General features: G+C 44.5%; 1 protein-coding gene across 1 annotated transcript in view; it reads left to right on the top strand.

The window, feature by feature from the left end:
- Positions 1 to 23,209, top strand: part of pdzph1 (PDZ and pleckstrin homology domains 1) — a 56,469-nt gene that overhangs the window by 17,840 nt on the left and 15,420 nt on the right. The window contains exons 4-9 of the mRNA XM_078559252.1: positions 1,260 to 1,361; positions 3,581 to 3,691; positions 10,914 to 11,092; positions 13,589 to 13,746; positions 18,222 to 18,264; positions 20,912 to 21,098. Of these exons, the coding sequence (XP_078415378.1) occupies positions 1,260 to 1,361; positions 3,581 to 3,691; positions 10,914 to 11,092; positions 13,589 to 13,746; positions 18,222 to 18,264; positions 20,912 to 21,098 (780 nt within the window). The remainder of the gene's footprint in view (positions 1 to 1,259; positions 1,362 to 3,580; positions 3,692 to 10,913; positions 11,093 to 13,588; positions 13,747 to 18,221; positions 18,265 to 20,911; positions 21,099 to 23,209) is intronic.

The raw sequence follows: 23,209 nt of genomic DNA, 5'->3' as shown, positions 1-23,209 counted from the left end.
GTTATCGAAAATTCAGCAAGGTTTTTGATACAGCAACGGATAGGAGATTGGTCCATAATGTTGACAAAAATGGAAAAGAGGCAGTTACTGAAGTGGATTGACAACCAGTTGCATAAGAGAACGCAAAGGGTTTTGCATTTTGCATTTTGCAAATGCAAGAAACTACATCAGAGTGGTGGGTCATGATGTTCAGTCCCCTAAAGAGCAGCAATGGGACCTTTCACTATTTTTGAATGATATTGAGGAAAAATTGTAAAAAGTTTCCTCAAGACATCAAGACAAAGGTATAGAGGATCTGGATGGATTGGGAGGTTATTCCAAGAAATGACAAATTAAATTTAATGTAAATATGTCCAAAATGATAAAAATTATGGAAGGTGAGTAAACATTACAACTATAAACTAAATGCTGTTAGTCAACAGACTGCAGCATGAAAAACAGATTTAGGAGTATTGGTGTTGCCACCACAGTTGAAAACATTGACACTGTTTGCAGCAGCAGTAATCAAGATAAATGAGGCAAATGAATTTGGCTGTATTGCACATGGAATAAAACACAAATCATGGAATGTGATATTGAGCCTCTACAGGGAATTGGTTGTCCCCATCTGGAGTATTGTATACAGTTCTAGTTGCCATACTAAAGAAAGGACATCAGGGCACCAGAAAAGATGAAGGAAAGAGTTGTAGATATGTCAATGTTGTTATGTAGGCAAATGAGACATTTCATGCACAAACAGCGAATTCAATAAATGATCAGCTCAACTTTTTTGATTGTTTTTTTTAATTCATTGATGCGGTGTGGGCGTCACTGGCTAGGCCAGCATTTATTGCCCACTCCTAATTGTCCTTGAGAAAGTTGTGGTGAGCTGCTTTCTTGAACCGCTGCAGTCCAGGGATGAATGTTGACCAGGACATCAGACACATCACCGTCTCTTCATGGAGTAGTGTCATGGAACCCTAAACAGTCAAATGGGGCCTTAATTTAATGCCTCATTCAAAAAACAATGTGGCATTCCCTCCATAATGAACTGAGTGTCAGACTCAAATCTTGAAATAGGGGCCTGAAGCTATGACCTTCTAACTCAGTATCACCTGTTCCCTATCTCAGTATCACCTGTTCCTGTCCTGATCTTCTTTACCTTCAGTTCTTTCCAGGTTGCCACAGGGATTATCAATTACATCAGTCAGTCTTCCATTCACGCATCCATTCATGTGTCCACACATCTGTGACATATTTGTTTGCATTATCTCCCACAGTTCGGGAACGGACAGTGAAGATTGCCAAAGGAACTGGTGACTATCCCTGGGGATTTAGGATTCAATTTTCGAAACCCATTCTAGTGACAGAAGTAGACACAAGTAAGTTACAAAAGCTGCGTTTAAATATATTGACCCATCTGGTTCACTAATGCCCTGGTCTGGCCTACATGTGACTTCAGACCCATGGGAATGTGGTTGAGTTTTAAATGCCCTCTAAGCAAGGGCAATTAGGGATGGGCAATAAATGCTGGCCTAGCCAGCGATGCCCACATCCCATGAACAAATTTAAAGATGTTAATTCCCACTGCAGAAGTTACCCAGAATTTGAAATTCAGAAACTGTATCAGGGGCAACTTTTAACTTTAGCATGGAGGTAAACTGGTAATAGTGAATCAATTACATGTCATACACACTGACTTCAATGAAAAGTAAAATTGCACAGACTAGGCAATCAGTTGCATATCATTTCTATTGATGCCAGCGAAAACCAATGTAATGGTGCATCCTCATACCTGACAACACTGCTGGTGCCAAGTCAATGCAGGACTGTACTCTACAATTCACCCTCAATCTCTGATGTGCTATCATGGAATGCATCATGTACAAGTGCTGACCAACATCAGGGAGGGGGAAAACATTAAAATTCAATTCAATTCAAGATTTATTGTCTATTTGGAAATTCGTTGTGGGTACATTTCTTGTTCATTAAAAATCACATATAAATGTATAATTAACAATGAAAAAGAAAAATTACATCATCACAAAAATCTGACTTTGATTTAAAAACTGATGAAAAACCTGAAGAAAGTAAATTGAAACAATGAACAATGTAAAATCCCATGTTGCTGTGATACAACACCATCTTACAGCCATCCCAGCCACAGGTGATCTCTAAAACTTAAGCTTCTAAACTTAGATTTTTTTTCTGCTTTATGAGATTTTTTTGATCCGTTTTGTGAATGTCTTTCTCTGGACTCTGTCATGCTCATCTTTGTATCTCTCCAAAAAATCCTCATTGGCCTGAACATGTGCTCCTAGACTTCAGCGAAGAAGATCGGTATCTGACCTGGCACATAGCCAGCCACGGTGACAGTATTTCAGCCGCAATCTTTGCTGTCTCCTCAGTATCAGAGACTGAGTGTGACCAAACCACGCTCTCCCACTCCTGCCTCTCGTTGTCTTTCTCTCTCTGTCTCTCCTCACCAGCTCACAATACGCAGTTCCCGGGCTTTCTGCAACCAGCTCTGTGGGATGTGAGTGAAGCTGTAGCAGACTGTGTCAAAAAAACAGCTGGAGTTGAATACATTTAAGCCTTTGAAGTCATTCAAAGAACTCAGCCATCTGTTCAAAATTTGAAGCAGTGAATTAGAAGTCTGAGCTGTCATTCAATGAAAAAAACACACAAGGGGACAACTGATACAGTAAAATCTGAATTCAATACCATTCAGTGCAGAAAACCACATAATCTAATGGACAATGTACTTTAATGCATCTGAAGAATTTTCCGCTTTCATAATGCCAGTCAATTTAATAGTCACTCATCTTTTAAGAAAAAAGCCCTTTCCTCAATCATTTCATTAAAAACATACTTATCATACAGCATCTCATTAGGACATGTGAAGTTAGCAACACCTTTAGAACTTACCTGTCAGAAGATTCCCAACTTCAGAACAGGGTATCCCCCATGGTTCACGACAGCTCTCAGTTGTTTGAACCACATTTCCTGCAAAAGCCGGCCTGACTCAATGAAAAGTGCAGTGAGTCTGAAATGTCCAATCCCACACTGGAGACGGCAACATCAGGATAGCTGGATGCGGGCTCGCAACCCGCAACCTTCTCCTGCACATTTCAAAATTGCCGATGACGGAAATGATGGAGAACCCAGGAATCGGGGCCCACCTTGGCATTTTTAAATCCTGCCCAATGTGGGTTGGCCCGGTGTCCAGGTTGGAAAATCCAACACAATAAGTTTTAATTTAAAAATATAAGATATTTACTTAAGTCAGAAGACAGTGGAAGCGGGGTCACTGAATATTTTTAAGGCAGAGGTAGATAGATTCTTGTTCAACAAGGGAATCAAAGGTTATCGGGGGTAAATGGGAATATAGAACTTGAAACACAGACAGATCAGCCTTGATCTTATTGAATGGCAGAGCAAGCTTGTGGGGCCAAATGGCCTATTTCTGCTCCTATTTCATATGTATGTTTGTATGTGTTTAGTTTTCAGGTAAATTTAGTTTGTCTAAGATTTTCTGTACATAAAACAGAGATGCAAACTTTCCTTGTAAAACTACTGTGCATTCTGGGATTGATTCCAGATGGAGCAGCTGAAGAAGCAGGACTTCAGATTGGTGACATTGTATTGGCTGTTAACGGAACTGATGTGACCAGCATACCTCACTCTGAGGCAGCAACCCTTGCTCGTCAAGGTAGGGAGAGTCAAAGTGGGCTTCAAGTAAAATGTTTGTATTGTTCTGAACTTAATCTTTTGTAGTTATAGCACATTGTGGTTAATTATTTGCAGCATACCCAGTAATGTGGTTGACTCTTAATTACCCTGTGAAATGGCGTGGCAAACCACTCAGTTCAAAGGCAATTAGGAATGTGCAACAAATGCTGGCCTTATCAATGATGTTCATGTCTCATGAAAGAATAAAAATAAAAATTGAATGCAGGCAATGGGGGTCTCAATCCGGACAGGCGCCCCCCAAAGGGGAAGGCCCACTGATTTAAGTGGCCAGGAGGTGTCGGAAGGGCAGGAGGTGGCTCTCAGTGACCCCCACCCTTTCCTGATGCCAGGTCCCTTGATCAAACACTGAGTGCCTAACAGGCCCCTGACCCCAATCCCACCCTCACTCACCTGTCGCCTGGGTCCCTCCCAAATCCTAGGCTTTTGGTGAATCCATCACAGGCAGCAGCCGCCGCTCCTGGGTGGTGCTGCCTGAAATGGAGAACTGCTGGTCTTGGATTGCCAGCAGCTCTTGGTGGTGGGGGTGGCGGGGGGAAGTGGGATTTCCAACTCTGGGCCCTTGATGCTGAGAAAGGCATGCCACTGGCTACTTAACTGTCTGACTGGTACTTCATAAGGTGGGCCTCGCTCAAAGGAAGTGATACAGGGCTCCTTCCCGTTTTCCAGCTAATGAGTGAGACCCCAATCACTTGGATTAACTTCCGCCCATAGATTCTGCACCCCACCCAACAGGGAAAAGTAGTGCCCACCACTTGAGTACAAGTTTGTGGATTGCGTCAAAGAGTGAAAATCTAGCATATCCAGGTTCCACCACCTACTCTCCCACACAATTACCTCAAAATTGCATGAAAAGGATCACCAGGCATAAAATAACAGGCAGTGCCCTGAACTGGGAAGGTACCTGTAGGCTGGTTCATTTCCAAATGGGTGCCAAAGCAAACTTAGGCAACAGCAGAGTTAGCAGTCTTCAATATCAGATAAAATAACGGAACCAATGATCAGGAGTAAACTTGGGGGAGGATTTTCCTTCGTCGGATGGGTGCAGCAGGCGGGCCTGAGAGCAGCTGTGCAACTGTGCGCCGCCAGTGATTGGGCCCCGACCACCATTTCACGCTGGCTGGCCAATTAACAGCCAGCCAGTGTGAATCGCGCATTGAAATACTCAGCGCCGCCTGGGTGGGTGGGGGGGCGGAGGGAGGGTGAGTGTCGAAATCAGCGCATGCGCGCGAGTGCTCTCAGTGAAAGCCCCCTGAATGCACAGAGCTGCCTCAGAGAGCTGAAGATTTCTAACATTAAATATAAAGATTTTAAAATTATGGCCAATTAAGGCCCGCCCAGCATGACACACACCCAGAAGTGCTCAGCACTCCCTATGCGGGCGGGGGGAGTAGGCTGAGTCGGGGCCTGCGCTCTTTCGCGAATGCAGCTCTGTGCCTCAGGGAGATTAGTTTGATTTTTAAAAATTTTAATAAAGAAAAAAACATTTTTTAAGACATGTCCCCTCATGTGACAGTGTCACATGAGCTGAGACATGTCAATGAACTTTAATAAAAACTTTCATTCAATTTATAAACAATTCATGAAACCTCATCCCACCCGTGGATGAGGTCTCAAGATGAATGCGAAGGCCGCCTGGGCTCTTTGCCTGCCCGCCAACATAAGGTTGGACGGGCAGCTCAGTTAAGTATTTCAATTGATATTTAAATGGCCTTAATAGGCCTTTGACAGTTCGGCGGGCGAGCAGCTGAATCCAGTGCTTGCCTGCCAAACTGAAAATTGGAATGACGCGCGATGATGTCGCGACGCACGCCCGACATCACCATGCGTCATTTTATGCGTCGGCGAGCGGGGCCCACCCCCACTCAGCGACCTGAAGATTCAGGCCATAAGCTGTAAAGGGCTTTGAGATATCCCATGGTGAAGGCTGTGAAAAGCCATATATAAATGCAAGTCTTGCTTTATCAACAGCTCTCCTCCATTGCCTAGCTTGGTGGCATTCACCTAGCTTCAGTCCATTTTTGTATCTGACTTTAGCTGGATCATCCCTACCAATGGCTTCTCTCCATAGGCAAAATGAAAGTAACATCTATGGCCCCTCCTCTTCTTAATCTACAAGCTGCCCCTTGGCTCCACTAACCACAGGCATAGGATTACCTTCCACGTGTCTCCTGATGACACTCAGCTCTACCTTTGTATCAACTCTTTTGACGCCTTCATCTCTTCTGTGTCATCAACTTATTTATTCAGGATCCAATCTCGGTCAAGCCAAATTTGATCCAGCTTAATAGTGCAAGGATCAAAGGCATGGACCGGAATTTTATGCTTCCCCCCACCCCCCAGCAGGAGCTGACCTGTGGGAGAAGGAGGCATAAAATCAGGTTGGATGGCAGGGGGGGTGGGGGTATGGTGCCATGCCTGTTGCCTTCCCACCTCCGCTGGTATTTTACCAGAGGCAGGGGAGCCCAGGGAGCCCACCCACCCTCCCACCCACCCTTGTGCCAATCGAAGACTTAAGGGTCTATTAATGGCTACTTAAGAGACTCCTCTTGCTGCTGCTGGTATTTTACCAGGGCAGGGATGTTCATGCCGCCTGGTGGCCTAGCTGTGACCTCAGGTGGGAGTGGTGGGAAGATGTGCAATATTCTTGTTAGGGCACCCTGTGGACAACAAAAGCCTTCATCAATGATATTCACCACCCATAGGAGCAGGAGTATGCCATTTGGCCCATCAAGCCTGCTCTGCCCTTCAATTAGATCATGGTTGATCATCTACCTCAAGGCCACTTTCCTGCACTATCTCCATATTCCCTTGATGTCATTAGTCTCCAGAAATCTATCGATTTCTGTCTTGAACATGCTCAATAATTGAGCTTCCACAGACCTCTGGGGTGGAGAATTCCAAAGATTCATCACCCTCTGAATGAAGAAATTCCTCCTCAAATCAGTCCTAAATGGCCTGCCTCTTATGCTAAGACTATGCCCTCTGGTTCTAGACTCACCAGTCAGGGGAAACATCCTATCCACGTCTGACTTGTCATGCTCTGTAAGAATTTTGTAAGTTTCAATGAGATCACCTCTCATTCTTTGAAACTCTAGAAAATACAGGCCCAGTTTCCTCAATCTCTCCTCATAAAACAATCCTGCCTTCCCAGGGATTAGTCTGGTGAACCTCCATTGCAATCCCTCTATGACAAGTATATCCTTCCTTAGATGAGCAGACCAATACTCCAGGTATGGTCTCACCAAGGTTCTATACAATTGCAGCAAGACATCTTTACTCCTGTACTCAAATCCTCTTGTGATGAAGGCCAACATACCATGTTCCTTCCTAATTGCTCGCTGCACCTGTATGCTAGCTTTTAATGACTTATGAACAAGGACAATCAGGTCCCTTTGAACATCAACACTTCCCAACCTCCCACTACTTAAGGAATATTCTGCCTTTCTGTTTTTTCTACCAAAGTGGATAGATTCACACTTATTGACATTATATTCCTTCTGCCATGTTCTTGCCCATTCACTTAGCCTGTCAAAGTCCCTTTGAAGTCTCCTTGCATCCTCCTCACAACTTATATTCCCACCTAGTTTTGTGTCATCAGCAAATTTGTAAATATTATATTTGGTCCCCACATCCAAATCATTGATATAGATTGTGAACAGCTGTGACCCCAGCACTGATCCTTGTGGTATCCCATTAGTAACAGCCTGCCATCCTGAGAATGACCCGTTTATTACTACTCTCTGTTTTCTATCTGTTAATCAATTCTCAATCCATACCAGTACATTACCCCCAATCCCATGCACTCTAATTTTGTTTACTAACCTGCTGTGTGGAACCTTATCAAAAACCTTCTGAAAATGCAAATACACCACATCCACTGGTTCTCCTCTATCTATGCTACAGGTGACATCCTCAAAAAATTCCAACAGGTTTGTCAAACATGACTTCCCTTTCATAAATCCATGTTGACTCTGCCCAATCATATCATTATTTTCTAAGTGTCAAGTTATCAAACCCTTTATAATAGATTCTAACAAATCCCGACAACTAACATTAAACCATCAGGTCTGTAGTTCTCAGTTTTCTCTCACTTCCCCTTCTTAAGTAATTTATAGCTTGCAGGAACCTTTCCAGAATCTTTAGAATTTTGAAAGATAACCACCAATACATCTATTATCTCTATAGCCACTTCCTTCAACACTCTGGGATGTTGCTCATCAGGTCCAGGGGATTTACCAACCTTCAACCCAATTAATTATGAAAGTACTACCTCTTTATTAATACTAATTTCTTTCAGTTCCTCATTTTCATAAGCTCCTTAGTTCCCAAGTATTTCTGGGAGATTTTCTGTATCTTCTTCCATGAAGACAGACACAAAGTAATCATTTAGTTTCTCCACCATTTCCCTATTCTCCATTATAAATTCTCCTGTCTCCACCTGTAATGGTCCCACATTTGTCCTTGCTAATCTTTTTCTTTTCACATGCCCATAGAAGCTTTTACAATCCGCATTTATGTTTCCCACTAGCTTATATGTATATTCCATTTTCCCTGTATCAATTTCTTGGTCCTCCTTTGCTGGATTCTAAATTGCTGCCAATCCTTGCCAAGGACGGACATGTGGGCATGAGAGCAGGGTGGAGTGTTGAAATGGCAAGCGACAGGGAGGTCTGGGTAATGCTTGCGGACAGACCGAAGGTGTTCTGCAAAGCGGTTACCCAGTCTGCGTTTGGTCTCTCCAGTCTGCGTTTGGTCTCTCCAATGTAGAGGAAACCGCATTGGGAGCAACGAATGCAGTAGACTAAATTGAGGGAAGTGCAAGTGAAATGCTGCTTCACTTGAAAGGAGCGTTTGGGCCCTTGGACGTTGAGAAGAGGGGAAGTGAAGGAGCAGGTGTTGCACCTTCTGTGGTTGCATGGGAAGGTGCCGTGGGAGGGGGTTGAGGTGTAGGGGGTGATGGAGGAGTGGACCAGGATGTCAGTGTGAGAACAAGTTCAGCCAGACGGAGGAGAGTAGTGGTGAATGGGGATTGTTCGGGCCTGAACAATTTCTCCTTAAACTCCTCTCACTTCCTCCAAATAAAAGGTGTGGCTATGGGTACCTGCATGGGCCCCAGCTATGCCTGTCTCTTTATGGGGTATGTGGAACATTCCTTGTTCCAGTCCTACTCCGGCCCCCTCCCACAACTCTTTCTCCAGTACATCGATGATTACTTCGGTGCTGCTTCATGCTCTCGTCAGGACCTGGAAAAATTTATTAATTTTGCTTCCAATTTCCACTCCTCCATCATTTTCACATGGTCCAAACCTGACACTTCCCTTCCCTTCCTTGACCTCTCTGTCTCAATTTCTGGTGATAGACTGTCCACCAATATCCATTACAAGCCTACTGACTCTCACAGCTACCTCGACTACAGTTCCTCACACCCCGCTTCCTGTAAGGACTCCATCCCATTCTCTCAGTTCCTTCACCTCCGTCGCATCTGTTCTGATGATGCCACTTTCAAAAACAGTTCCTCTGACATGACCTCCTTCTTCCTTAACCGAGGTTTTCCACCCACAGTGTCTTAACCGTGTCCGGCCCATTTCCCGCGCATCCGCCCTCACACCTTCTTCTCCCTCCCAGAAACATGATAGGCTCCCCCTTGTCCTCACTTATCACCCCACCAGCCTCCGCATTCAAAGGATCATCCTCCGCCATTTCTGCCAACTCCAGCATGATGCCACCACCAAACACATCTTCCCTTCACCCCCCCAGCGGCATTCCACAGGGATCGTTCCCTCCGGGAAATCCTGGCCCACTCCTCCATCACCCCCTACACCTCAACCCCTTCCCACGGCACCTTCCCATGCAACCGCAGAAGGTGCAACACCTGCCCCTTTACTTCCCCTCTCCTCACCGTCCAAGGGCCCAAACACTCCTTTCAAGTGAAGCAGCATGTCATTTGCACTTCCCTCAATTTAGTCTACTGCATTCGTTGCTCCCAATGCGGTTTCCTCTACATTGGAGAGACCAAACGCAGACTGGGTGACCGCTTTGCAGAACACCTTCGGTCTGTCCGCAAGCATTACCCAGACCTCCCTGTCGCTTGCCATTTCAACACTCCACCCTGCTCTCATGCCCACATGTCCGTCCTTGGCTTGCTGTGAAGCTCCAGTGAAGCTCAACGCAAACTGGAGGAACAGCACCTCATCTTCCGACTAGGTACTTTACAGCCTTCCGGAATGAATATTGAGTTCAACAATTTTAGATCATGAACATTCTTTCATCCCCACCCCCTTTCCGATATCCCCCCTTTTTTTACCAATAATTTATTTAGATTTTTTTTTCCCCACCTACTTCCATTATTTTTAAATGTATTTCCATCCATTGTTTTATATCTACCTTTTAGCCTTTTTTGATTCCTTCCCCCCACCCCACCCCCACTAGGGCTATCTGTACCTTGCTCGTCCTGCTTTCTACCCTTAATTAGCACATTCCTCAGATAATATCACCACCTTCAACACCTCTTTGTCCTTTTGTCTGTGACATCTTTTGGCTATCTACACCTATCACTGGCCCTCTATCCAGCTCTACTTGTCCCATCCCCCCTTAAACCAGCTTATATTTCACCTCTTTTCTAGTTTTACTTAGTTCTGTTGAAGGGTCATTCGGACTCGAAACGTTAACTGTGCTTCTCTCCGCAGATGCTGCCAGACCTGCTGAGTTTTTCCAGGTATTTTTGTTTTTGTTTTGGATTTCCAGCATCCGCAGTTTTTTGCTTTTAAGCTTGGTGAGTTGCTGCAGTGCATCCTATAGATAATGTGCACCAATACCATAGTCCAAGAGTTACTGAAAAGATGGATATTGTGTCCTATAGTAGGGGCACCAATTCATTGGACTTTTGCCCTCATATTGTTGACCTTCTTGGAAGTTGTTGCAGCTGTACAAAGCCAGACAAATGGCATGATTCCATCTCACCCCTGATTTCAGAATAAGACCCTTTCTCCAAAAACCATTACTGTTAAAATTGGAAGCAATATAAAAGCATTAAACCGCTCCTTCTAATCCAAAGTACTCTGCACTTGTGAGAATTTTTTAAAATGAAGAAAATAAAATGATTTATTAGAATGTCTTTTTGATTCAAAATAGATAGCAGTGAAATAATATTAGATAGTTAAGTGTAATTTCTGTATTTCTAGGTCCAGATATTCTGACCCTCATAGTAGGGTCAGACATCAGCCGATGCCCTAATACCCCAAGGCCAGCATGCCGTGGGTACTTACATAAACGCACTCAGTCTGGATTTCTAAAGGGTTGGAGAAAGAGATGGTTTGTTCTAAACCACAATGGCGTATTCTACTATTACAAGAACAAAAAGGTGCAAAGAAATTATTGAACTTTCAAATGTATGACAATCTCATTAACTCAGAATGCAAATCAGCCAGCATCTGTAAAGAGGATGGATAGAACAATAATATATTTCTTTAACTTGGCAACTTGTCCAAAGCTGTTAATGGTTGAGGTCATACATAAGCAGGGGAGAAAGCTGAAAGCAGGGTTGAAGAAATGTAGTAAACTGGATAACGTTCGAGAGAAGTTCCAGAGTATGGGGGAGCTATATCAGCAATAATAGAGTGGAAGGACCTGGAGAGTTGGAAGAACAGGCGATGCAGACAAAGATGCAGAGTTGGAGGAGATCACAAAGGAAAAGAGAGGGGCATGGAGGGATTTACAAATGGGGAGTTCTGAATAATTTAAAATTAGGGAATGTGGAGTTAAGGAGGTTGACAAGGGGAAATATTAGAAAAGTTGAGTCTGTTTGTAACTGAGTAATTCAGCAGCTGTGGAGATGAGGCAAGAATGAAGACTAGTGATAGAGGGATCGTGGGTGGTCTTGGTAACGGACTCAATAGGATTTGAAGTGTGCAGGGCATTAAGATTGTTTATCACAATCAGGAAGAGGGATGAGATTGGGAGTTAAGGCACTAAGTATAAGGCCAGGATTGAATGGGATGATTTCAATCTTTACAGCATTGAACTGCAGTCAGACAGCACAGCAACCATCATAATATTAACAGAATGTCAGAGCAGTAAGGTCAGGTGTTGTCAGCGAACATTAGGAAAGCTAAACCTGTGCTGACATATGACGTCCACAAAGAGTAGCATATAGATGAGGAATAGGAGAAAAGAAGTATGAAACTTTAGGGGATACTTGAGGTAACCATACAGATACAGGAGAAGAAGCCATTGCAGAAAGGTGCTGAGTACACTGTGAAAAGTAGAAATGAAACCTGCTCAGTACAGTGCAACAGGGGTAAACAGCAGAGGAAATGCACTGGAGACGGGTAGTGTGGTCAATCATGTCAAAAGCTGCAGAGAAATCAAAAAGGGATTCAGGTATACAAAGCTGAACCCATCCCACACACCACTATCATTGACAGAACCAACACACAATTTGTCCTCCCCTGATGTTGATAGGTATTGACTCACATCCTACACAGGCCTCTCCCCAGTCACTGATAGGAACTGAACACTGCCCCCCCCCCCCAATCCTGACAGGAACCATACCACCACCCTATCACTGATAAGGACTGACCCACCATCACCCCAACCCTGTTATTGACAGCAACTGACCCACACACCCACTATCATTGACAGAACTGTCCCTCCCACCCCAACCCCTCACCCATCACTGTAATTTGGAGCGGATATACATGTGTATTTCTTCAATATTTCTGGCACTGACCAAGTTACCACTAATTAAGAGAGGTTTATTTTGAATGACTAAGCTGTTTTATTTCACAGTAAGATGCATGTACAGTTATGTTTTATGCGGCTGTGCTGTACACTGTCCAAGGCCTCCATCTTTCCTGAGGTTTTGACTTCTTCTTGTGTATATGACATCTTGCAGCTTTACACGTCTAACTCCAAGTTGAACAACCACATTACAACACTGTGTGTTTTGGGTGGATTGCCTTTAATCCTGCAGCAAATTTCCATAGGTGACATTCATTTACAAAGTGGTGAACAGTCTGATCTGGATGACCATAGTCACAAGCTGGGCTGAGCTTGAAATTCCATTTGTGGGGGAGGTGTGATGTCCTTCCATGGAGAATATAGATCCTGTTGAGTGTAGAAAACTGTTTGAAGGAGATGGAACCCTGGAAGCTCTACTGTCAGATCACTCGCCAGATCCTTACTGGCGATATTGGTGGCCGCACAGATGTTGTGCCATTTGTCCTTTTTGTCAAAACCTGCATTGCTCAAAGTATTGACAGAGTACTAGAAAAGTTTGTGTGATTGGAGTTGCACACTCTGTAGGTTCTGAACGTCTTCATGGACTGGCAGTTCTGGATTGGCTTCAATGTGGTCAAACTCTTTCAGCATCAGGAGGTGAGATATTAAACAGGATTGGGAGCCATTATACAGGTTTTGATTTGAGTGCTCAAAGCTGAGGATCAATAATTCTAACCATTTTCCCATACCTTAAGCATAAATTACAATAACTTCACATTTAGTCATCCAGTCACTTCAGGCATGTCAAGAAGTTGTCCACACAATCTCTGTTAAGGAGCTAACACATTGGAATATTTTCAGTGACAAAGATGAGAGAGTGGAGTCAGCCCGGTTAACTCATCCTCTGACTGGAACTGGAACTGCTTGTAACAATCAAAATACAGCATGGAACAGCAGCCCAGCCACTGCTAATTCCACTCACCACACCCCTGTACACCAGCTCCCCTGAGATCCCAATTGTGACTTGGTCACCTAACAAGAGCTCAATTAACACTTCTTCATTTTCAAAACGCTCAGTTGAAATGTTAATCTATTAGATTTGGATTCAATCTTGCTTCAGCAATATTTTTATGTGTAGGATGAAGGAAAGTGCCAGCCACTTGACGTCATGAAGCTTGAAGGGGCTGAAGTTGCAGCTGACACCAGCCTGGGAAAACCTTTTGTCTTTAAATGTACTCTACAGTCAAGAAACAGAATGTTCTATTTCTGTACAACTTCCAATCAAGAAATGAAAAGGTAAAGAATTGTAAAGATTCTGATCTGTACTGAGTTTAGATGCAGAGGGGATTTTATTTACTTTGATTTCTAATCTTAATCACTAAAGCACACGTGCCCTTAAATTACACAGTGGCCTGGAACTTGCAGTCAGATGAAGCGGAGGAGTGCACCGCTTAGCTTTCTATAGGCTGCAGCCACAACAAACTGAGTGCCGAGGCCTAGCGGTGCATTCCTGGCAAAGCCACACTCCCTCTAATGTCACAAACTGAGAACAGGTCCCTTGAGGTCTGTCTCCAGCTCAATGACAGATAAGCGTTTTTTAATGGTTTTGAATTTTGTATTTCTATTTGCAGTTCCACATCACTCCCCCCACCACCAACACCTCTGGCTGGAAGCAGCCCTAAAAAAAAATCAGTGTAAAAACTGCTGTAAGTGCTGGACAATCAGGCTAAATTTTCCTTTTTTTAAATTCATTCATGGGATGTGGGCTTCGCTGGCTGGGCCAACATGTATTGCCTGTCCCTAGTTGCCCTTGAGAAGGTGGTGGTGAGTTGCCTTCCTAAGTTGCTGCAGTCCACGTGATGTAGGTATACCCACAGTGCTGTTAGTGGGTGAGTTCCCAGATTTTGTCTGAGCGACAGTGAAGGAACGGCGCTATAATTCCAAGTCAGGATGGTGAGTGACTTGGGAGGCAATTTCCAGGTGGTGGTGTTCCCATCTATCTGTGGCCCTTGTCCTTCTAGATGGTAGCAGTCATGTGTTTGGAAGGTGCTGTCTAAGGAGCCTTGGTGAATTCCTGCAGTGCATCTTGTAGTTGGTACACACTGCTGTTACTGTGCGTTGGTGGTGGAGGGAGTGAATGTTTGTGGATGTGGTGCCAATCAAGTGGGCTGCTTTGTCTTGGACAGTGTGAAGCTTCTTGAGTGTTGTGGGAGCTGCACTCATCCAGGCAAGTGGGGAGTATTCCATCACACTCCTGACTTGTGCCTTGTGGATGATGGACAGACTTTGGGGAGTCAGGAGGTGAGTTATTCATCGCATAACTCCTAGTGTCTGACCTGCTCTTGTAGCCATAGTATTTATATGGTTAGTGCAGTTCAGTTTCTGGACAATGGTAACCCTCAGGATGTTGATAGTGAGGGATTCAGTGATGGCAATGCCATTGAACACCAAGGGGTGATGGTTGGATTCTCTCTTGTTGGAGATGGTCATCGCCTGACACTTATGTGACTGTTACTTACCAATTGTCAGCCCAAGCCTGGATATTGTCCAGATCTTGCTGCATTTGGACATGGACTGCTTCAGTATCTGAGGGGTCGCAAATGGTGCTGAACATTGTGCAATCATCAGCGAACATCTCCACTTTTGACCTTATGATGGAAGGAAGGTCATTGATGAAGCAGCTGAAGATGGTTGGACCGAGGACACTACCCTACGGAACTCCTGCAGTGATGTCCTGGCGCTGAGATGACTGACCTCCAATAACCACAACCACCTTCCTTTGTGCTGGGTATGACTCCAACCAGTGGAGAATTTTCCCCCTGATTCCCAGTGACTCCAGTTTTGCTAGGGCTCCTTGCTTCCATACTTGGTCAAATGCGGCCTTGATGTCAAAGGCAGTCACTCTCACCTCACCTCTGGAGTTCAGCTCTTTTGTCCATGTTTGAACCAAGGCTGTAATGAGGTCAGGAGCTGAGTGGCCCTGGTGGAACCCTAACTGGGAATCAGTGAGCAGGTTATTGCTAGGAAAGTGCCGCTTGATAGCACTGTTGATGACCCCTTCCATTACTTTACTGATGATCAAGAGTAGCCTGAAGGGGCAGTAATTGGCTGGGTTGGATATGTCTTGCTTTTTGTGTACAGGACATACTGTGGCAATTTTCCACATAGGCAAGCAGGTGCCAGTGTTGTAGCTGTACTGGAACAACTTGTCTAGAGGCGCGGCAAGTCTTTGCAGTATCCAGTGCCTTCAGCCGTTTCTTGATATCACATAGAGTGAATCGAGCTGGCTGGAGACTGGCATCTATGATGCTTGGGACCTCCAGAGGAGGCCGAGATGGATCATCCATTCGGCACTTCTGGCTGAAGATTGTAGCAAATGCTTCAGCCTCATCTTTTGCACTGATGTGCTGGGTTCCTCCATTATTGAGGATGGGGATATTTGTGGAGCCTCCTTCTCCAGTGAGTTGTTTGATTGTCCACCACCATTCACGACAGAATGCAACTGACTGCAGAGCTTAGATCTGATCCATTAGTTGTGGGATCACTTAGCTCTGTCTATCACTTGCTGCTTATGCTGTTTGGCATGCAAGTAGTCCTGTGTTGTAGCTTCACCAGGTTGACACCTCATTTTTAGGTATGCCATGTGCTGCTTCTGGCATGCCCTCCGGCACTCTTCATTGAACCAGGGTTGATCCCCTGGCGTGATGGTAATGGTAGAGTTGGGGTTATGCTGGGCCATAATTGTGTCCAAGTACAATTCTGCTGTTGCTGATGGCCCACAGCTCTTCATGGATGCCCAATCTTGAGTTGCTAGATCTGTTTGAAATCTATCCCATTTAGCACGGTGGTAGTGCCACACAACACAATGGAGGGTATCCACAATGCGAAAGCAGGACTTCATCTCCACAACAACTGTGCGCTGGTCACCCCTACTGCCACTATCACACACAGATGCGCCTGCGGCAGGCAGGTTGTTGAGGATGAGGTCAAGTATCTTTTTCCCTCATGTTGGTTCCCTCATCCCCCTGCCGCTGACCCAATCTAGCAGCTATGTCATTTAGGGCTTGGCCAGTAGTAGCGCTACCAAGCCACTCTTGGTGAGTACATTCTGTGTCCCAAGTGGTGTTCAACATGGAGGAGCACTGATTCATCAGCTGAGGGAGGGTGGTACGTGGTAATCAGCAGGAGGTTTCCTTGCCCATGTTTGACTTGATGCCATGAGACGTCATGGGATCCGGAGTCGATGTTGAGGATTCCCAGGGCAACTCCCTCTCGACTGTATACCACTGTGCCACCACCTCTGCTGGATCTGTCCTGCCGGTAGGACAGGACAGGACATACCCAGGGATGGTCATGTCTGTTTGATTTGATTCCATGAGGATGACTATGTCAGGCTGTTGCTTGACCACTCTGTGAAACAGCTTTCCCAATTTTGATGTTAGTTGACAGACTGGTGCCTAGGTTGATGCTGGGTGGTCCGTTGTCATTCTTTTTTGGAGTTTGGAGTTTTCCAGTTTCATTCCTTTTAGGAGGCTTTGTAACACTTTGATACAAGTGGCTAGGCCATTTAAGAGTCAACCACATTGTTGTAGGTCTGGAGTCGCTTGTAGACCAGTCCTTCCCTAAAGGCATTGGTGAACCAGATTTTTACAAAAATCAGCAATGGTTTTGTGGTCATCATCAGACTTTTAATTTCACATTTTTATTCCATTCAAATTCCACCATCCGCTGTGGGGGGGATTCGAACCCAGGTCCCCAGGGCATTACCCTGGGTCTCTGGATTACTGGTCCAGCGACAATACCACTACTGCTTCCCCGCTGTTAACGGGTCCTGGTGAAACCATCAGCTTGGAGGTGCTTGCCGTTTTTGAGACCACAATATCCGAGCCAGTGAGATTCTAGCTTATGAACACTTAAAGAAAGAGCTTCTATTTATGCAGTGTATTGCACAACCTCAGGCCATCACAAATGGAATATTTCTGAAGTATAGTTACTGTTGTAATGTAGGAAAATAAGCAGTCAATTTTCACACAAGTTTCCATAGGTAGCAATGAAGTAAATGACCAAATAAGCTGTCTTTAGCGATGTTGATTGAGGGATAAATGTTGGTCAGGATACTGGGAGAACTCCTCTGCTCTCCTTTAAAATTGCAATTGGATCTTTTACATCCACCTTGGTCGATCATCTCATTGCAAGGCAACCCATCCAACAATGCAATACTCTTAGTGTTGCACTGAATTTTCATTCTAAGCTATGTGTACAAGTCTCTGAAATAGGGCTCTACCCCCTGACCTTCAGACTCAGGGGCAAATGTGGCACCACTGAGCCAAGGCTGACACCTAATGTATTCACCTGCAATTTCTCCCACTGTTACTTTGAATACAGGCAATCACCCACGTAAAACAAATGGCTAAAATAGCAAAGGATTTCAGCTAAATGCATTAAGCGTTCATATGCCAGTATACCTTGACGCCATTCTGGGGTCATGTTTCGTCACACTTTGAGATAGAATTACTGAATCCCTCAAGTGATGTTTCAGTTCTCTTCTTAACCGGGCAGCTCAATTCATCCGGGGCCTCCAATCTGATTTGGTTTCTGACCAGATGCATATACCCACTGGGGAGAAAAAAATGAAATGTAATATTGTAATTTCCAGCAGGTTGAAAATATAGAAGCCTGCACTCAGCATTTTTTAAAATGCCTGGCATTTGGTTTATCATTTTTCTATTCATTAAATGAAAGGGTATTCATCTGTTTGCTATTTGTTGCAGGTGGCTAGATGCAATGGAGCGAGCAGTACATCCTGTTCATCAGGTATGTGGCAAACGAACTACAGCAGAAACATAGGGAAAAATTTTCCCCCCATCGGGGGGGGGGTTGTGTGGGGGTGGGCGGGGGGAAAATTCCGCCCATGGATGAGGCTTCATGAAAAATGCGAAGGCCACCTGGGCTCATCGCCTGCCCGCCAACCTTAAGGTTGGATAGGCAGCTCATTTAATTGAGTTAATTAGGTTTTAAATGGCCTTAATAGGCCTTTGACAGTTCGGCAGGTGCGCAGCTGACTCCGGTGTATGCCCGCTGAACTGAAGATCTGAATGACGTGTGATGACGTCGGGACGCACGCCCGACATCATCGCGCGTCATTTTACGCGTCGGCGAGCGGGCCCTGCCCCCGCTCACCAACCAGAGAATTCAGCCCATAGTTTTCTCTTGTTCAATTATCCAATAAAATCAGCTAAAAAAGGATCTTTAACAATAGATTTTATTAATACATTTTGTTCTTTAAGCTAATTGGTCTGTTCCTGGTAAATGTGTCTCTGGAACTTGTACACATTTCCCTGTTACAATATGTTGAGCCCCGTTTCTTTTTTAATTTGAAGGTAAACTTCTTATGTGCCCAAAATCACTTCCAACCCACTCTCAACTGGAACCCCAGCACAGGAACACACTGAAAGAGTTGCAACTGAATCAAAGACTTGGTTATGCCAGGTTCAGGGTGTACACAGCTATTTCCTTGATGGCCTGCTGATCATACAGCCTTCATCGGCCTAAATAAGGCCATTAATATAGAAATGGGAGGCATGGAGCAGAAATTGCCTTCAGAGGGTTCCACCTGGCCTCCAAGAAAAAATTCATTTAAAAATATAAAGTAAATGTACTTCCTTAGGAATGGAGCCATTGGCAGCATCCTGAGCTCTTTCTAGGAAGGATTTGGCACCCTTCTCCCCCAGGAACTGCAATAAGTGCTGGAGTTCCTGCCATTTGGCAGGCATTCCAGTTACACCCCTAGTAGCGGTTCCTGCCAACTGGATATAAAGCGATGTACCTCCCGTGCTTTTTGACTCCTTTTTGTTTTCATCTCTGCCTCTCCCAAACTCCCAAGTGCAAGTTCCCAGTCCTCCAGGAATGCTACTTAGAAGATGTAACAGAGCAATGTGGGAGCAACCCTCCTACTATTATTTGTCCTTCTCCATCCATAGGAAAACATCCAGGCTGCACTAAATGCATTACAGTGATGCATTGACAGTCTGGAACTCAGCTGTTTGGGTTTGGGGAGAGATTATACTTATTTCCTCATTCTTGGCACCATGGTGCTTCAGCCATTAGTACTGCTATTTAAAATGTTAACCGACTCATTTATTTTTAACTTATTTCCTCATGTTGATGCTGCAAGTCTCAAAGTTAAATCTCTTAAACTGCTGAAATGAATATTTTGACAAGTACTCCTCTTAAATGTTCATCCCTATAAAATATCACAAATCGGTGAAACCTTTTACCAGACTTCATTGTGCTATAGAAAGCCTAAAGGTTGTAAAATTCTGTAGGAGTTCTCTCAGGCTCTTACCACAATTTGGTGAGATCTCATGGAATTGTAAGGACAAAGGCTGTGTCAAGCATTTAGTGTGCACCGCTTAGGTTTGTGTAACTTGCTCATTCTGGGTGTTTTTCTGTATAACAGCCAATGCCACATATTTAAGTTTATTTGCATACTTAGGTTTTATTAGGAGTGAGTCCTCCAAAAGCTTCCACTCATTCGTGCTTTCTAATGTTGCTATGTTTCTCAGTGCAAAGAAACATATCACGGCCCCTACCTCGTATAACAGGCTTGTTCACCCTGCCACAATTTGTCTGTGTACATGGTGGACAGTAAAACCATTTGAATGAAGCTGCCCAAAGTCTCCATTTTCCAACTACCCCTCATGTTGTTAACAATGCCAAGTATCCATCGTTAGATTGCGGAGCTTAGATCTGATCCATTAGCTGTGGGATCACTTAGCTCTGTCTATCACTTGCTGCTTATGCTGTTTGGCACGCAAGTAGTCCAGTTTTGTAGTTTCACCAGGTTGACACCACATTTTTAGGTATGCCATGTGCTGCTCCTGGCATGCCCTCCTGCATTCTTCATTGAACCAGGGTTGATCCCCTGGCGTGATGGAGATGCCCCAACAGTTCTCTCCGAAATGATTTTCAGCTACAGGCTGCATATTGACAACAAAGCCACGAATATAGCTGCAAAATTAAATATGAAGATGGATTCATATTCAGATGGATTCATACTCAGGTGGATTCATATTCAGGCAGCTTCAGCCAGTAAGTACTGAATTGCACAAAATACCTTCATGCACATTGTATTTCCATGCCAATTGGAAAGCAAACAGGCTGTGCTATTTGATTGATTAAGTGATGAATCATCCAAAGAGCCTTTTTCCCAACTTTCAGTAATTTTATCATTAATAAGTGAAAGTATTCAAAGAAATGGCAAAAACACAATTGTTTTTATTACTATCATGCTTTTCCTCCCAGGTTGTTCACACCATTGTCCTGGAGAGTAATTTGCAATTCCTGGAGATTCCAAGACAATCCTAGAGGATTGGCAAAGCTTTTGGTATTGGTGCAAGTAGTGGGGACTGTAACATTAATACATACCAATGTGTTAACAAGAAGATCCCTCCATTTACAGAATCATGTCTGGGTAGATGTGACCCACCACAATGCCAACATTCCACCATTGGCCATCAAGAGCCCAGAATGTCTTGGTCTCCTTCACCAGGTGGATCGGAATAAGGATATATGGATTCAGCATTACTGTGTGCTGAAGGATGCTTGCATTTATTTTTATGCAGGAATTCGCTCTACACATGCACAAGGTGAGCCATGCTTGGAATGTAAATGATTCATGAAAACTATTAAGCAATTATTCATTTTAAATAGCAATATGTCATGCATTTGTAAACAGAAGCTAAACAGAAGTAAGGACAGTAGATTTCCTTCCCTAAAGGACATTAGTGAACCAGATGGGTTTTTACAACAATCGGCAATGGTTTCATGGTCATCATTAGATGAAGTTGGTTTTTCTAACTTAAGAGCATTGAGGGAGAAAAGATATATCTCTCTACTAACTCCCAAGATTTGATGGTTAATTAGTTGCTAAGGAAATTGATAATAACTTTATTTGACTCCTCCTAGGTGTTTTATGATTGCAGATAGTTCCAAAACCCACATTTTAGTATTTTTATTTCCAATGCTTGTGTGTTCAGTTGTGCTTGTGTACTCAGCTGGGTACTGCAAATACTGGACAACCACTAATTAGATCTCAAATATGGAGGTTTGAAACCCTAGTAACCAGCAGCTGTCTTGCCTCTTACCTTTGTTTAGTCTTCTAACATCCAATATTAAGGAGAATTAAATATATGGTAATGTCAGGAACTTAAATATCTTTATTTGGCTTAAAAGCTATTAACTTGGGTTAAAAGCACTTGTGTGCAAACGGCTATCTCCATGGAGTAACTTAGTAACAATAGTACATCAGAGAAATGGCTGGAAAATCTCATCAGTTCTGGCAGCATCTGTAGAGAGAGGAACAGAGTTGACATTTCGAGTCCAATATGACTTCTTCAGAGTTCCGAAGAAGAGTTAACTCTGGCTGGGATTTTTCGTGCCTGCCGGCGTTGGGCGTGTTCGGTGGCGTGAGCGGACAATATGGTGCAATCGGTTTCACGATGGTGTGAAACCAGTTTGCGATCATCCGCTCAGCCCTCCGATGGGCCACGTTCCCCACCATCGGGAACCTTATTGTAATATATCAGCATATCATTATTAGGCCTCCCCACCGGAATCGTCCCCCCGCATTGGATCGTCTGTCCACATCGGCAAAAAAACAGGCCGATATGTTTCACAACAGCACATAAGCAACGTGCACATGGCAGGCTGCACTTTGCTCAGGGCTTCAAGGTTTGTTTGCCTACCTTGTTTCAGTCAGCACTCGCAGTCATCAGCACCAGGCTTCACAGACAGCACCACATCACTTTTGGTGGGTCTCTACCTACCAGATCAGCCACATGTGGGTGGCTTTTCAATGGCTGCAAGGCTAGGGCTTACTGGGTGAATGGGGGAGGTGGCCTCAGGCAAGGGAAGAGACGGCAGGACTGGGGAAGGAGGGTATCCCAGGGTGCATGTGGGGGGCACATGTTGATCTATGCAAGTGGCCTCAAGATGGTGATGCCTGAGGAGGCAGTCTCCAGAGAAGATAAGGCCAGAGGGACATGTGAGGGTATGTATGTGAGAATGGGTGGTGGTGTCCCTTGAGCTGGCAGTGAGTGAGATGCCAGTGAATGTGTGATGGGCATGAGTGTGTGAGTTTAGAGTGATGAGATGGTTGCCATATCCTGGCTGTATGGATGAGCCCATTCATCCTCTATCTGCATTGGATATCCAACCTCTTCTGTGCAGCATTGGCACTGATCACCACTGCCATCGCCTACCATGCCAGAGTGGTAATGTAGCTGCCCCTCCTGCAGCCAGAGCGGGTGTAAAGGACATCACAGTGGGTCTCCACGGCGTCCAAAAGGCACTTGAGGGTTGCAGTCTTCTTGCCTTTTGGGGCCATGTCTCTTTGCTGCAGTCCTGGGCTGGAAGCACTGAGTGCGGCTGTACTTTAAATGTGGTGCCAGGCATGATGAAGTGGCGAGGTGACAGCATGGCAGGCGAATTGGAGCCTGCCCGCCATGGAAAAGGTGTGTTTCCCTAGAATGCATAAATAATGTGGCAGGTTTGGGACAATACGGCGTGAAAACGTCGTTTTACCTGCCCGCTTTCGCACTTAGTGGAAATCTGGGACGATTCCGCCCTCTGTTTCTCTCCCCACAGATGCTGCCAGACCTGATGCGATTTTCCAGAACTGATTTTATTTCAGATTTCCAGCATCTGCAGTATTTTGCTTTTACAATAGTTCATTGTTGACCAGTCATAGCCAAACGCA

The sequence above is a fragment of the Cetorhinus maximus genome, chromosome 2 (assembly GCF_964194155.1).
Source record: "Cetorhinus maximus chromosome 2, sCetMax3.hap1.1, whole genome shotgun sequence".
Lineage (NCBI taxonomy): Eukaryota > Metazoa > Chordata > Chondrichthyes > Lamniformes > Cetorhinidae > Cetorhinus > Cetorhinus maximus.
Note: the sequence above shows the minus strand (reverse complement) of the source record. Positions and strands in the feature narration are given on the sequence as shown.